Source organism: Empidonax traillii, unplaced genomic scaffold, assembly GCF_003031625.1.
Source record: "Empidonax traillii isolate 1590-97213 ecotype Southwest subspecies unplaced genomic scaffold, ASM303162v1 scaffold659:size354235, whole genome shotgun sequence".
NCBI classification, from domain to species: Eukaryota; Metazoa; Chordata; class Aves; order Passeriformes; family Tyrannidae; genus Empidonax; species Empidonax traillii.
The window spans coordinates 260,602-272,603 of record NW_020955852.1 but is presented as its reverse complement, the minus strand read 5'-3'; the positions used below and the strand labels follow the sequence as shown (position 1 = coordinate 272,603).

The 12,002-nt window shown below is 35.8% G+C and overlaps 1 protein-coding gene across 5 annotated transcripts in view; it reads right to left on the bottom strand.

Moving 5' to 3' along the window:
* Positions 1-1,518: 1,518 nt before the first annotated feature.
* The window catches only part of LOC114065426 (solute carrier family 12 member 7-like), a 64,060-nt gene continuing 53,576 nt past the window's right edge, over positions 1,519-12,002 (bottom strand). For 3 of the 5 annotated variants that reach the window (XM_027899334.1, XM_027899337.1, XM_027899335.1), the window contains 4 exons: positions 11,815-11,922; positions 6,363-6,544; positions 2,864-2,997; positions 1,519-2,410 (listed from right to left, as the gene is read on the bottom strand). In XM_027899334.1, the coding sequence (XP_027755135.1) occupies positions 2,319-2,410; positions 2,864-2,997; positions 6,363-6,544; positions 11,815-11,922 (516 nt within the window). In that variant the 3' untranslated portion in view covers positions 1,519-2,318. Of the gene's footprint in view, positions 2,411-2,863; positions 2,998-3,741; positions 5,008-6,362; positions 6,545-8,762; positions 8,880-11,814; positions 11,923-12,002 lie in introns of those variants that run through there. The other 2 variants (XM_027899338.1, XM_027899336.1) reach the window with 2 other exon arrangements.

The window sequence follows — 12,002 nt, the reverse complement described above, 5'->3', positions numbered from 1 at the left end:
CTGCAGTGTGGGTAGACAGGGCCTGGCGTTCGGAAGATTTCGGTATGTACGGAAAGACAGGGACCAACCCCCTCCAATGCCTGATAACCAATAGTATCTAGGGGATAACGTAAGCAGACGGAAGTGACAGTGTAGCTAAATAGTATAAAAGGCCGTGTTACAAACTAATAAATGCCATTTTACCGTCCACCACATTGGTGTCTGTGAGTTAATGGCCCGAGTGACCAAGAGGTGGTCACCGTGCCCTTCCCGAACCAGGTCGTCACGCTACACTGCAGGAGCTGGAGTGGACAGTGTGGACTCTGTGGAAAGTGTTTCAGGCTACATTTAGCTGAGAGGAAGGAGCAGCACAGTGGGGTGGGTAGTGTTTAAATGCTGCAAAGCAAAAAGGACTGCCATGCCATTGTGAGTGCATGGAAGGGTGCAATTAGAGGGGGGAGGTCACCAAAAGCTTTCTTTCTTGGCACACTTCTCTTTTGCAGCTAGAGCTGCAAAGTGTTCTGTTCCACTGCAAAAGAGGTGTTGGCACACAGTCAAACTGCTTGTGTGGAAGGAGGCAAGAGCCTTGCACTGTCTTTCTCAGCACTTCGGACTTTCCCATTCTGTCTCTCCTGCCATGTGCTTGTAAACGCAAAAATTTCCAACTCCATTTCACACAGAGCTATGTGCCATGAGAAGGCTTCTTTAGACTCCTGCTTTGCACCCTCTTTCTCAACTCCAAGAATAGTCAGGCACTTTCTGTCTCCTAAAGCTGAAGGAGTAGCTACACAGCCTCACACGAGAGCAAGAGGGAGATGCATACTCTGCAAGCCTTGAAAGTGTGTGAGAGGACTTGCAGCTGAGAAGGAAGGTGCAGAGCGCTGCAGTGAGAGAGCAGTTTACAGGCTGTCTAGTGAAAGGGACTGCGTTTGATTGTGGTGCAACTACAAGGTTCTGAATCAAAGGGGCAACGTGCAGCAAAATTGTTTACACTTTGTATTTTCTACACCAAATGTGGCAGAAGAGAAAGCTGGGGCTGGTCTTTTGTCCACTGGGTAGCCTATACTCTGTACCTTAAACACTGGGCCTAGCTGTTTTCCCTCTTTTCTCTACCTCCCTTGCAGTCCCTTACATACAGCCTTTACTTAACTTCCTTTTTCTTGCCTGGCCTTTTCCTAGCCCTCCCTTGCCTCACCTTGCCTGCCTCTCCATTGACTTCCTTATCTTGCCTACCCCTATCTCTCTGTGCCTGGCCTACCCACACCTTGCCTTAGGTGGCCTACTTTTTCTCTCCCTTGCCTTGCCTTGCATACATACCCTTAACTCTCCTGGCTTTGCCTGCCCCCGCATTGCCTTGCCTTCCTTATAAAGGAATAAGAAAAAGAAAAGGAACTAACAGAATAGTTTATGTGTATAAATAATGTCTTTCTTTTTACAGTAGAACAATATTCTGATACCAAACAAACACTTAAGGCCTTAAACAACATTTACCAAACTAAAAAAAAAAATCTACAAAATATTTACAAAACTAAGAGTTCATTCAGTTCAGAAAAGTAGATTTTATTTTAAACAGCAGCACATACAGAAAACATTTTCAAAATATACATATATCCTAAACTTCCTGTGATTTATCAATGGGTACAATTATAACTGGAGCCAGGTAGAGTTTCTGCGTCACAGCCTTCCTATGAATTGGATGCTTACATGTGTCATTGGTATAGTCATGCAATAACTAGCTCAGGGAAAAAAAACCACTCAGCTTGTCTATTTACTGTGTCCTGCAGGTTTCAGGTACCTGACTAAGTATTTTAAATACAGAAATGTTATTTTTAACAAGTGTGGCAAATCATGAACATTAAGGAAATACCTTATGCACATAATATACAAGTTTGAGTGACTGTATACATCTCTGCAGTATTTCAGTATGGAAAGAAGACAACCTTTCCTAAAACTTTTCCCTTTATTAAGACACAAAACAAAGATTAAAATAATCAAAAGATGCTTACATTTCTATATGTTTAAAAATACCATCACATTACCATTCTTCTTGTATTTCACCACAGCTTAACAAGTGTCAGAATTTGCTAAATATAAATATCCTAACCCATCCACCATTTATTAATTCACTGTAGAAGTATTTTCTACATAAGTCTATCTGCTTAAAATACTACTTCAATATAACACTTTAATAGGAAAAAAACCCCACAACATCAGAAGATTCAGCTTGCAGATAATTTTCAATGCACTAAAACACATAATGAAGCTGCTTAAATTATGGCAAATAACTTGGTTTTCTCATCGGGGGTGTGTGTTATGTTTGAACAACATGTGCAAACAGATTAAGAATAAATGGTGATCACTTCACGTCCACTGCCTCGGACTAGGAGAACTCTATCCAGACCTTCTGTTAGAACTTCCAGAAACTCCATGTCTGCAGTATCATTAGGTCAAGGAATTTATTCAGAAGAGAAACAAAATATCCAGTAATCACTCAAAAAGTCTGACATACAATGCAAATATTGAGTTCAACATTTAATCAAAGAGTTTTCCTCTGTCAACCTTTACTGTCCCGTTACCTGGTTGTTCAAAGGGAAGTGAGGCCTAAGTTGGCACAAATTCCTGGTTCTGCCCTACTTACCCACAGAAAAGATAAAAATAAGAGATTTTAAAATTAGTTCAAAATTTGGAAATGCTTTGTATCAATAAAACCCCCTTACCGCTATCAATACTTTTTTGAACTTTCTTCGTGGAATCAAAGGTCATTTTCTTAGAGGCAAACTTATGTTTACCACGGTTATTGACAGTTACCCCAAAGGCAATGGCACAATCACAAAAATCAAATTCCCCATTTCAAGAAATATGGAGTCAATACAGTAGTGGATACAGTTTTCATCCCCTTTTCTGTTTTTAGGAGGTCCAGGCATATTCAGGAGAACTAGCTGAGCATGCTGTGATTTATTAAGCACTACTCCATTAAGCTTCACAGCAGTGTGCATTCTTCTCACATTTGACTGATTTCTAGCATGCAAACAAATATTTTTAAGCATTGTTACAATACTTACACATTTGAATTATACATTACTTACTTGAATTTATAAGTTTAATCTATAAGCATATATAATAAACTATTTTCATGGACACCAGTATTTGTACACATTCAAAACAAATGAGAAAATGCAATAATTTGAAAAGAACATTTAACTCTGAAATTAAAAGAATTCTAAGCAGATTGCCAAAATGCACAAATTTTCCAGTTGTCAGTTATCTTTTAATGAGATGAAACAAAACCTTGTTGTCAACAGAAGTAAAAGTTCTGTCAGAAAACACTGAGAATCCAGTTTAGTGACTCACATAAAAAAGTAACTGGATTTATACAAGAATTTCCAAACAAGGCAATTACAGGCAAGCACTGGAAAGATTACAGTATTTATGTTGTGTAGTGCAAGATTTTACCCATGGTCCTTTAGAAACATTAGTAAATTACTATAGTCTGGTGAAGAAAATTCAGAAACACCATAGCATTTTGAAAAAATTACTAGTTTTGCATGTCATAAGAGTAAGGCAGCAAGCACTGAACTGAAATTGAGTCTTTCCCCTTAAATTATTAACATTAACTAATGTTTTCCTTGTTGCATCTACAAATATAATTGTTGTAAATTTGTGCATGAGAAGAAAAAACTGCTAGGGTTTCAAAGATGAACTTATTTCAGTACGATTCAGTTGTTTTTTGGAACAAAACAAAAGAAGTGTCTTTACAGTTCCCGAGAAATTGCTATCTGTGTAAAATTAGTTAAGACCAGAAATGCGCTACAGTGTGACAAAAATATTCAAACTCTCCCTTAGCTCATTTATGCAAAATATCTGCTGCCCAAAAGTAGATGCTTTACAAACAGAAAGTAAAAGGCATTTGGCCTGAAGTTTAGTGGACAATGGAGACTAGCCCTATCTATTTAATTGATTCTCTCCCCTTTGCTATCGCCAATCTTCCCCCCACGAGAGAATGACATTTCTAAAGCTGAGTTTATCAGTCCCTCTTGGGGGATTTTCTATCACAGTGGTCATCTATACTAAGAACCAACTGTACAAAAACCAAATATGGAACAGAATGCTTGAAGCTCCATTTTGCAGGAGAACTGCATCTTGAGAACACCAAAGAACAACTATGAAGAAAAGCATGAGTGTGTAACTGAGATGTACAAATATTGAAGCTGAAACATTGTTCAACTAAAACTCAAATGCAAGATGTAAATTTGTGGCAGAGGAGGCAAAAATTCAGCACTAAAATAAAGGCTTGCATTGTGTACAATGTAAACTGAGGCTAAGTAACATCACTTAACCTTCAAGCACGGGTAGAACTTAAACCATACATGGTACACAAGGTAAGCTTCCTAAATTTTTGTAAGAAGCTCAACTTGTTAAACAGAGGAAAGAAGGAAAATGCTGAACTCTGAAAAAAAGAACAGCAGTCAAGTGAGTTCCACTTAAAAGAAGTACTATCCCATTTTTGTGTGCTGTCATACCCAATGTATGCCTGAACTTACGTTATTTCTACACATGCACTGGTTGGTAGAAAACAGGCAAGAACTGACTTTTGATGAAACACAAGTTTCCTTTGTGAACAAATAACCCTTACTGTCCAATTAGTTGTATCACAATGGGGGGCTATTTTTCCAGAATAAAAACACATTCACTTTTTAATGTAGTTACTTAGAAAATGAAATATTAAACTGGTGCAGAGGAGTACTGTCAAGTTTGACATTCTTACTGAAACTAAACCACATGTTTTGTGACTTACCTTGAATAGGAAGTTGATAACATTTAAGAGAACATTAACAAGTCACAATGATGAATATTTTTTTCCATGATATTTGCTAACTCACAGTATATTAAACAAGGAACAAAAGAATAAAGGCACTGCAAATTATGAGATAGAAACATGCATACAATGTACAGGACCACAAGAAGCAGAGAACACAGTCTATGTTGCTTAAGTGAAATGAAAATTAGACTTACAGATTTCCCCATTCTCTATGTGAAAGGGAAGCAAATGCATAGAAAAAACAATTGCCATCAGATACATTTTAAAGTAAACAATACTAACATACTGTACAGGCACACCAACTTTGAACTGTAATTTCTACCCCAACTACACATTCTAGTTTAAAAAAAAAAAATCTGAAATCTGTGTCTTGCACAGATTCTAAATTAGTAATAGGAAATACTTTTTAAACATTAATGAAAAAAAATCCTAAGGATTAGAGTATAATGAAACCCAGAACAATGTTTTAGAGCATGAGAAAGATAATTTTTGGAATTTCTAAAAGGTAGACTGTTTCTAAAGAGGTCAAAGCAAATCCACAAAACAACTTAGGATTTTAAGGTGTTGATTTTAATTACGTTTTCTAACTCTATTTTCTACAAGTCCTAGATTTAAGATGTTTTCTTTAGATATTAAGATTTCACCTGACATCCAGAATTTGGTTTGGTCATGTGTAGAAAATAATTTAGGCTATGCTTCTAAGTGCATTCTTCCAGAAGTCAAAAAAAATGTGTGTGTGTGCTTAAAAACACAAGATGAGGATGCAAACAAGGTGACTTCTTTCTGTCACTGCTTTTGTGTCTACTACATTGGTTTGACACAGGCAATAGCTCTTATCTCTTAAAGAAAAAGTCATTAAGGAATATCTAAACAGGAAATACTTAATATAGCAAGGCATAGATATTTGCACAAGTTTTATAATGCTTTAATTTACAGGACGAGGGCCGAATGTCCATTTAAAAATCACCAACAACCAGCAAACAAACAACCACAAAACCAACCCAAAACATCCCCAACAACCAACAACAAAACCCCCCACAAACCAATAAAAAAGCCACCAAAACTAAAACAACCCACACAATAAAACACACTCAAAAAACATCCACCCAAAACTGTAAGTTAAATGTGTTGAAAGACTATCTGCTTCTTTGGTACTCCTTCTAGTCCAACAAAACACAGTAAATAAGACATATACAGTACTTTGTCACCCACAGGAAGAGAGTAAAACTAAAGTTATCATTAAGCATTTTAATATAGATGCTTTCTGGTACAATCTATAAATTGAGTTTACAATTTAAAATCTGTTATTTAAGCTTCATTCACTACATTCCTGTGAATGACTCTTTCAAGTCACTATTATTTCACCCAAGTCCATGCAATTTTTGTAAGGCTGACATTTAAGTGAAGCACATAAAGAGATTATTTTGTAATTCGGTTTTAAATAAACCAGAATCTCTTAAAAAACAAACCCTAGAAAACAACAAAAATAATCAAATAAAAAAATCCCACACATTAAAATACACACAACGAAACACAAAACTCCCAAAACCATAAGTATACTTACGGCTTCATGTTGAAAACATCTTTAAACCCAGATACATTTGAATCTTTGGTTTTATGCTTTTCAGCTGCAAACTTTTCTTTAGTCCAGGTCATTTGCACTTTTTCTGGCACAGTAGCAGCCACACTTGCTTCAACTGCTGGAGCAGAGTGCGAGGCAGTATTTCTATCATGGATCAGCTGGGCCTGGTCACAAACCAAATAATCATCCCAAGATCCAGTCAAAAAGAGCATTTGTGAATTACACATTATTAAAATTTTGAAAAGGAATTTCACAGCAATGGAACAAAAGCTACAGAAAAATCCACCTTCCTTTGCAAAACAAATGCAAGAGAGTTGCACTTCAGCATGAAGTTTTTTCAGCATAAGTTTTTTCAGCATGAAGTGAAACCGCTTGTAAAAATGTACTAATTTGCAGGATTACATCTGACCTAGATGATTATTTTTGTAATGAACTAAAGTTAGGTTGAATCTCAGCAGATGGTATTTTATTTACACCAAGGTGTTTTGCCAGTGAAAACTTAAAAGCCAGTGCTCTCATTGTTCCCCAGTTATTTTCTCAGATACTGCTGTAAACATTGTCCATTTCGCATGCCTTTACCTGAACTATCACATGACTTTATGAACTCAATATGGGACATGCTATATTGAAGGCTAGCTATAGATTTAGTTATTAGGTTACATTATTTATGCATGCAAGAGCATACTATGTAACAAAATCCAATCAATATAATCATGAAGGAACCTTCTCTTCCCTTCGAATAGTAGAAACTCAAATCAACTTCAAGAACTTAATATTATTCTTCCCACATGCATATGCACTTCTGTGTTCTTCATTTTCCATCCCCCTTGCTCTTAAGAAAAAAGGGATGAAATATTGAACACATTATTTACTTTCCCTCATAATACTTTGTCCATAGGCTTCTCCATTTCCATAAAATGCAATAAAAATACAGTACCTTAGACTCTTAAAATTTTAAGTGAATTGGTATTTGGGTGGGGAGGATTCTTTTTGTAGTTTGGAGCTTTTTGTTTTGGAGGTGGCATTTCTTTTTTCTGTGGTCTTGTTTGTTTGTTTGTTTGTTAAGATATTTAACAGTTCTGAAAGCTATTCAGAGACTTGATAAATCATGAGTTGAAGCTCCTGTTCCATTTGGGAACCTCAAGTACTCACATTAGACATAGTTACGTCTCTCCACATATATGATGATTCAGAAGAATTGATTTCACTCAGGCCAATCAAAAGCATGAATAAAAACCAAACAGATGAGAATACTACTTTTGATCTCTGAACAGCCATTCCTCTAATGGTTCACAAACTGTAATTGCAGCAGGTTTTAAATGCCTTAGAGTTTCTCTGTATTCCCTAAATTATTTCCCTAGTCCCTATCCTTGAGGATTCCCAAATCCCAGAGTTCAGTTCTGAGGTTCGCATAAATATCTATTTGTTTGACGGTCTTCCTTTTTCAACAGGTGACTAAATCATGAGTCAAGATCACAAATTTGAAGTTACTGTGAATACAGTTCTATCATGAGAATGAAAAAAGCTAACAAATACATGTCAATACTGTAAATACCATGCAGCAGTATCCAATGAACTAAACTTTCAAAGTAACAACCATAAGATGAGTTCAGTACAACTATGCTTTAGTGGAAGATAATCTGCCATTTTTAGAAAGACAGTGAGGCCAAGAGAAATTCTGGACCTATGACACATGTTTCTAAAAATCCAAAGATAACGAAAGCACTTTCTTGTTACTGCTATTTTGATACCAAATTAAAATACACGAAACACATGTTGTTCTCATACTCCATGAAGAGAAACACAAAGGTATACAGCACTTCTACAAACTAGGCTACACATCCATAGATAAAAGCAACACTTCAAGTGCACCCTAAAATCATTGATCACATCAGTCCATTTCCTTTCAGAAATCCATGTAGAATGTAATAATGACATTTATGGTTTAATGATGGCTTGCAAATAAGCATAGAAATCTCCTTAAATGACCTAGTATATCAAGACGGTTTCCCAGAAGCTTCAGTACTTCAGTATAGGAACTATAAAGGAAGTCAATAGCTTGTGAAAGCATGAAATATGCTTATCAATGAAACATCCTGCTTCTGGCCCTTAAGAAAAACAGGCACTCTCAGAAATATGTTTCTTTTATGGAAAATAAGTTTGAGAAAGATAATGCAGTTCATGTTGCAGAAACATCATCTAGAGTCAAAAAAAAAAAAACCAGCGCAAGATAACGAACTTAAAAAAATAGTAAAATTAAAATTTATTAAGAACTGCTCCATAATTATTCATTAAGTTGTTCATGTGTAGTTCAGTTTGCAATAGTGGCACTTCAAGTGTTGCAATGGGAAAATATGTCTAGCCAGCTCTATGTCCAACTACCTCCTCCTCTTGATAATCATTAGTCAGCAGGGCCTGGGCATCTTGGCCAATAGACAGTGGACTGGAATAGCTTTTTCTTCTGACTGAGCCTCGAGACTCATCAGTGATGCTCTGAATCTGGGACAAAAAGGTTACCAATGACAAAAAAAAGGTCTACAGAAAGAAAGCAGATGATCATATTATCTTTCTTTTAAATAGATGAGATATGGTATCACAGCTTATGAGGTTCCTTTTTAAATGTTTAGTAGTTAATTATTAAGTCCCTTTACAGACATTTGTGAAAACATGAAGCCAATTGAGTCCAGGCTATATAGGAAGCTCAAATATTCACTTGTTTCGTGAGGGTCACATCCCTTCATATTTGTATATATTCAGATGATTTTATTTACCTACAATCAAAAGTATGAAAAAATTTAAGCATATGAAAAAGCTACTTTCTAACTCTAAAAACCAGTGATTCACAAACTATAACTCTGTTCCTCACCTGCACGCATCCAAATTTTTGCCAATCTTACGTAACAGTACAACACCAACAATGTGGTGGTGGAATGGATAATTACCTTCTCACATGTCCCACTACCACTGCCTGGCCCGAGAGTCCTTGCTCAGGATTAGCCAGAGAAAGAAGCCAACAACCACCAGAAAGGGAAGCAAGGAAGTCAGTGAGGCTCTACATTTTCTTTCACCTTTGTAGTGCTATTGTCAAGTCAAATAAATAAATGTTTGGCAGTTGCACCTAAGTTTGTTTATCTTAAGCTTTAAAGGCACATGTTATATTTACACTTGAACAGAAACAAATCAACCAAGTTTCTCAAAAAAGAAAACAAAAATTTGATGAGTTCCTGATCCCCAATTCTAAAAAAAGATCAGAGGCAAGATCAAATTAGTTCTATTTTTAAAAAGTGACAGAAGAAGGAAGGTGATGGTTCAGGGATAAAAGCATGCCTGTGAGGGAAACAGTGGAAGAATACTGTAAAGAAATAAATTCTCCTTTTTGAGAAGGTTTGAGCCTCATTTGAAGGCATATATACACAAAAGTGAGGTTAAAGTGCTAATCTTTGTGGTAACAGGAAAACAAATTACACTCACTATACAAAGGTTATATTTGAATGTCCAGAAACAGAAAATGCAAAATAAAGCAATGCTAATTTGAAGCAGTGATACTAACGAAATAAAAGTTTTGGAGGTCATCAAAAAAACTGGAGGGGATGTCTCAGCTCATTTAAGAGAAGATGATAATATTAAGAAAGGGCCTGAGTGCATATACTCAACTCACAGCTCCAGAGGAAGTGATGACATAACTAAACCATTTTTTCTGATGAAAAAAAAAAGAACAAGGTAGATTTAGATATCCTAATCAGAAAAACAGATGGATGTGACTTTTATTCTTGGACAAGGCAGTAAGTATGTACTCATGATTCTTGGAATTATCAAGGATTTTACTTCAGACCATGAAATAAATTCAGTGGTATTTTGAACATCTCAGATTTTACCCTGCCTGATATGAAGGAACAAACAGGAGCTATGATAGCAATGGTTACATGCAGATAAAATGAGTAATAAAGAAAGAAAAATATAGGGAATAGAATCACTATAGAATCACTTGATTAATCATTCTAACTCCACTGGAAAAATACTACTGTTCAATAAAGAAACAGTAACACTGAATAAGCTGGACAGAAAAGTTTGGGATTTTACTGAAAGGATGTTAGGAAGGTTCAAATAAAAAGAAAACTACCATGACGTGCAAGAAAGAGAATTTACAGCAGCTAATTGCTATAGGAATAATAGGCATTTTTAGCAACCTTAAAAAATATCCTTTTAAGTGGAAAAATGAAAAAAGCAAGAGAAGAGGAAAAATAAAAAGAAAAAACCCTAAAAAAACAAACCGCTTTGACATGTAGGATTAAAACCAAAAGGAAAAGCCACAAGAAAAAAAAATCTAGCTGTTTTACAAATGAGCAGTTAAACAGAGTAGAGCTTTTTTATTTGGCATGGAAGGGAAATAATTTTATGTGATGGCAAATCAGAGCATTTACTACCTTTTATATCATTAAAAAGCATTGATAATAATAAGAAAAAGATTTTAAAAGTTACAAATATTCATGAAAATACTGTTGCATGAAGATTGTCCCTCCATGCAAAATTGTAAGAATAGGGGAGCAGCAAACATAGCATTTCTATCTTGATATTATAGAATCATTGGTTTGTTGGCCTAATTTTACCTCCAGAAAGAAATTGGTTGATCTATAAAACATTTAAAATGCAGAAATGAAAAAAAGTGAGATTTGAACAAATTTGTATTGTATTGTTTGTATCATATAATATTGTGTGTTTGTAACATATATGAGGAGTGGTTGAAGAAGCTCAGGTTGTTTAGCCTGGAGCAAAGGAGGCTCAGGAGAGACCTTCTGCCTCTATTCAGCTACCTGGAAGAGGCTGTAGTGAGGTGGGGGTTGGTCTCTTTTCCCGAGAAACAAATGACAGAACAAGGCCTTAGGTTGTGCCAGAGGATGTTTAGACTGGACATTAAGAAAAATTTCTTCATGGAAATGGTTATCAAACACTGGTACAGGCTGTCCAGGGTGGTGGTTGAGTTATCATCCCTGGAGGTATTTAAATGATGTGTAGATGTGGCACTAGAGACATGGTTTAGTGATGGACTTGTCTGTGTTAGGTTAGTGGTTGGACTCAATTTAAAGGTTTTTTTCAACCTAAATGATTTTATGATTCTAAGACCAAATCTCACTCAAAGCTAATCAATACAGTTGCATGCAGTTTGGAAATGCTCTGAATATATTCCAAATTGATGCTCAAATGTTTTGCTAAGTAATACTTGCCCTCATCTTAAGGAAAACTCTTAACATCTTTTCAAATAAAAAATTATTTCTTTCCCCACGTTACTTTAACCTTGCAAGTGAAACCAGTAGTAGAGAAATACAGAATGCAATTATGAAAAGTTTTGACTAGTTAGAAACTGATTAGAAGGCACCACCAAGAAATACTACTCTCAGACTTTTCATGGAACATCTTGTCAAGCCAAAGTCCCTACCTCCCTTTCCCTTTCGTTCTTTGACAGCTGCATCTGTTTTAGCATCTGAGATCGCTGTTCCATCATAAGTGTCTTCTCATATGTGAATGCAGAAATATCGTTTTCAAACTGCAAAAGAAATTGGCATTAGAAACACCAGAGGAAAAGTACTACTTGGAAGAACACCATTTAGACGTGTACCACATTCA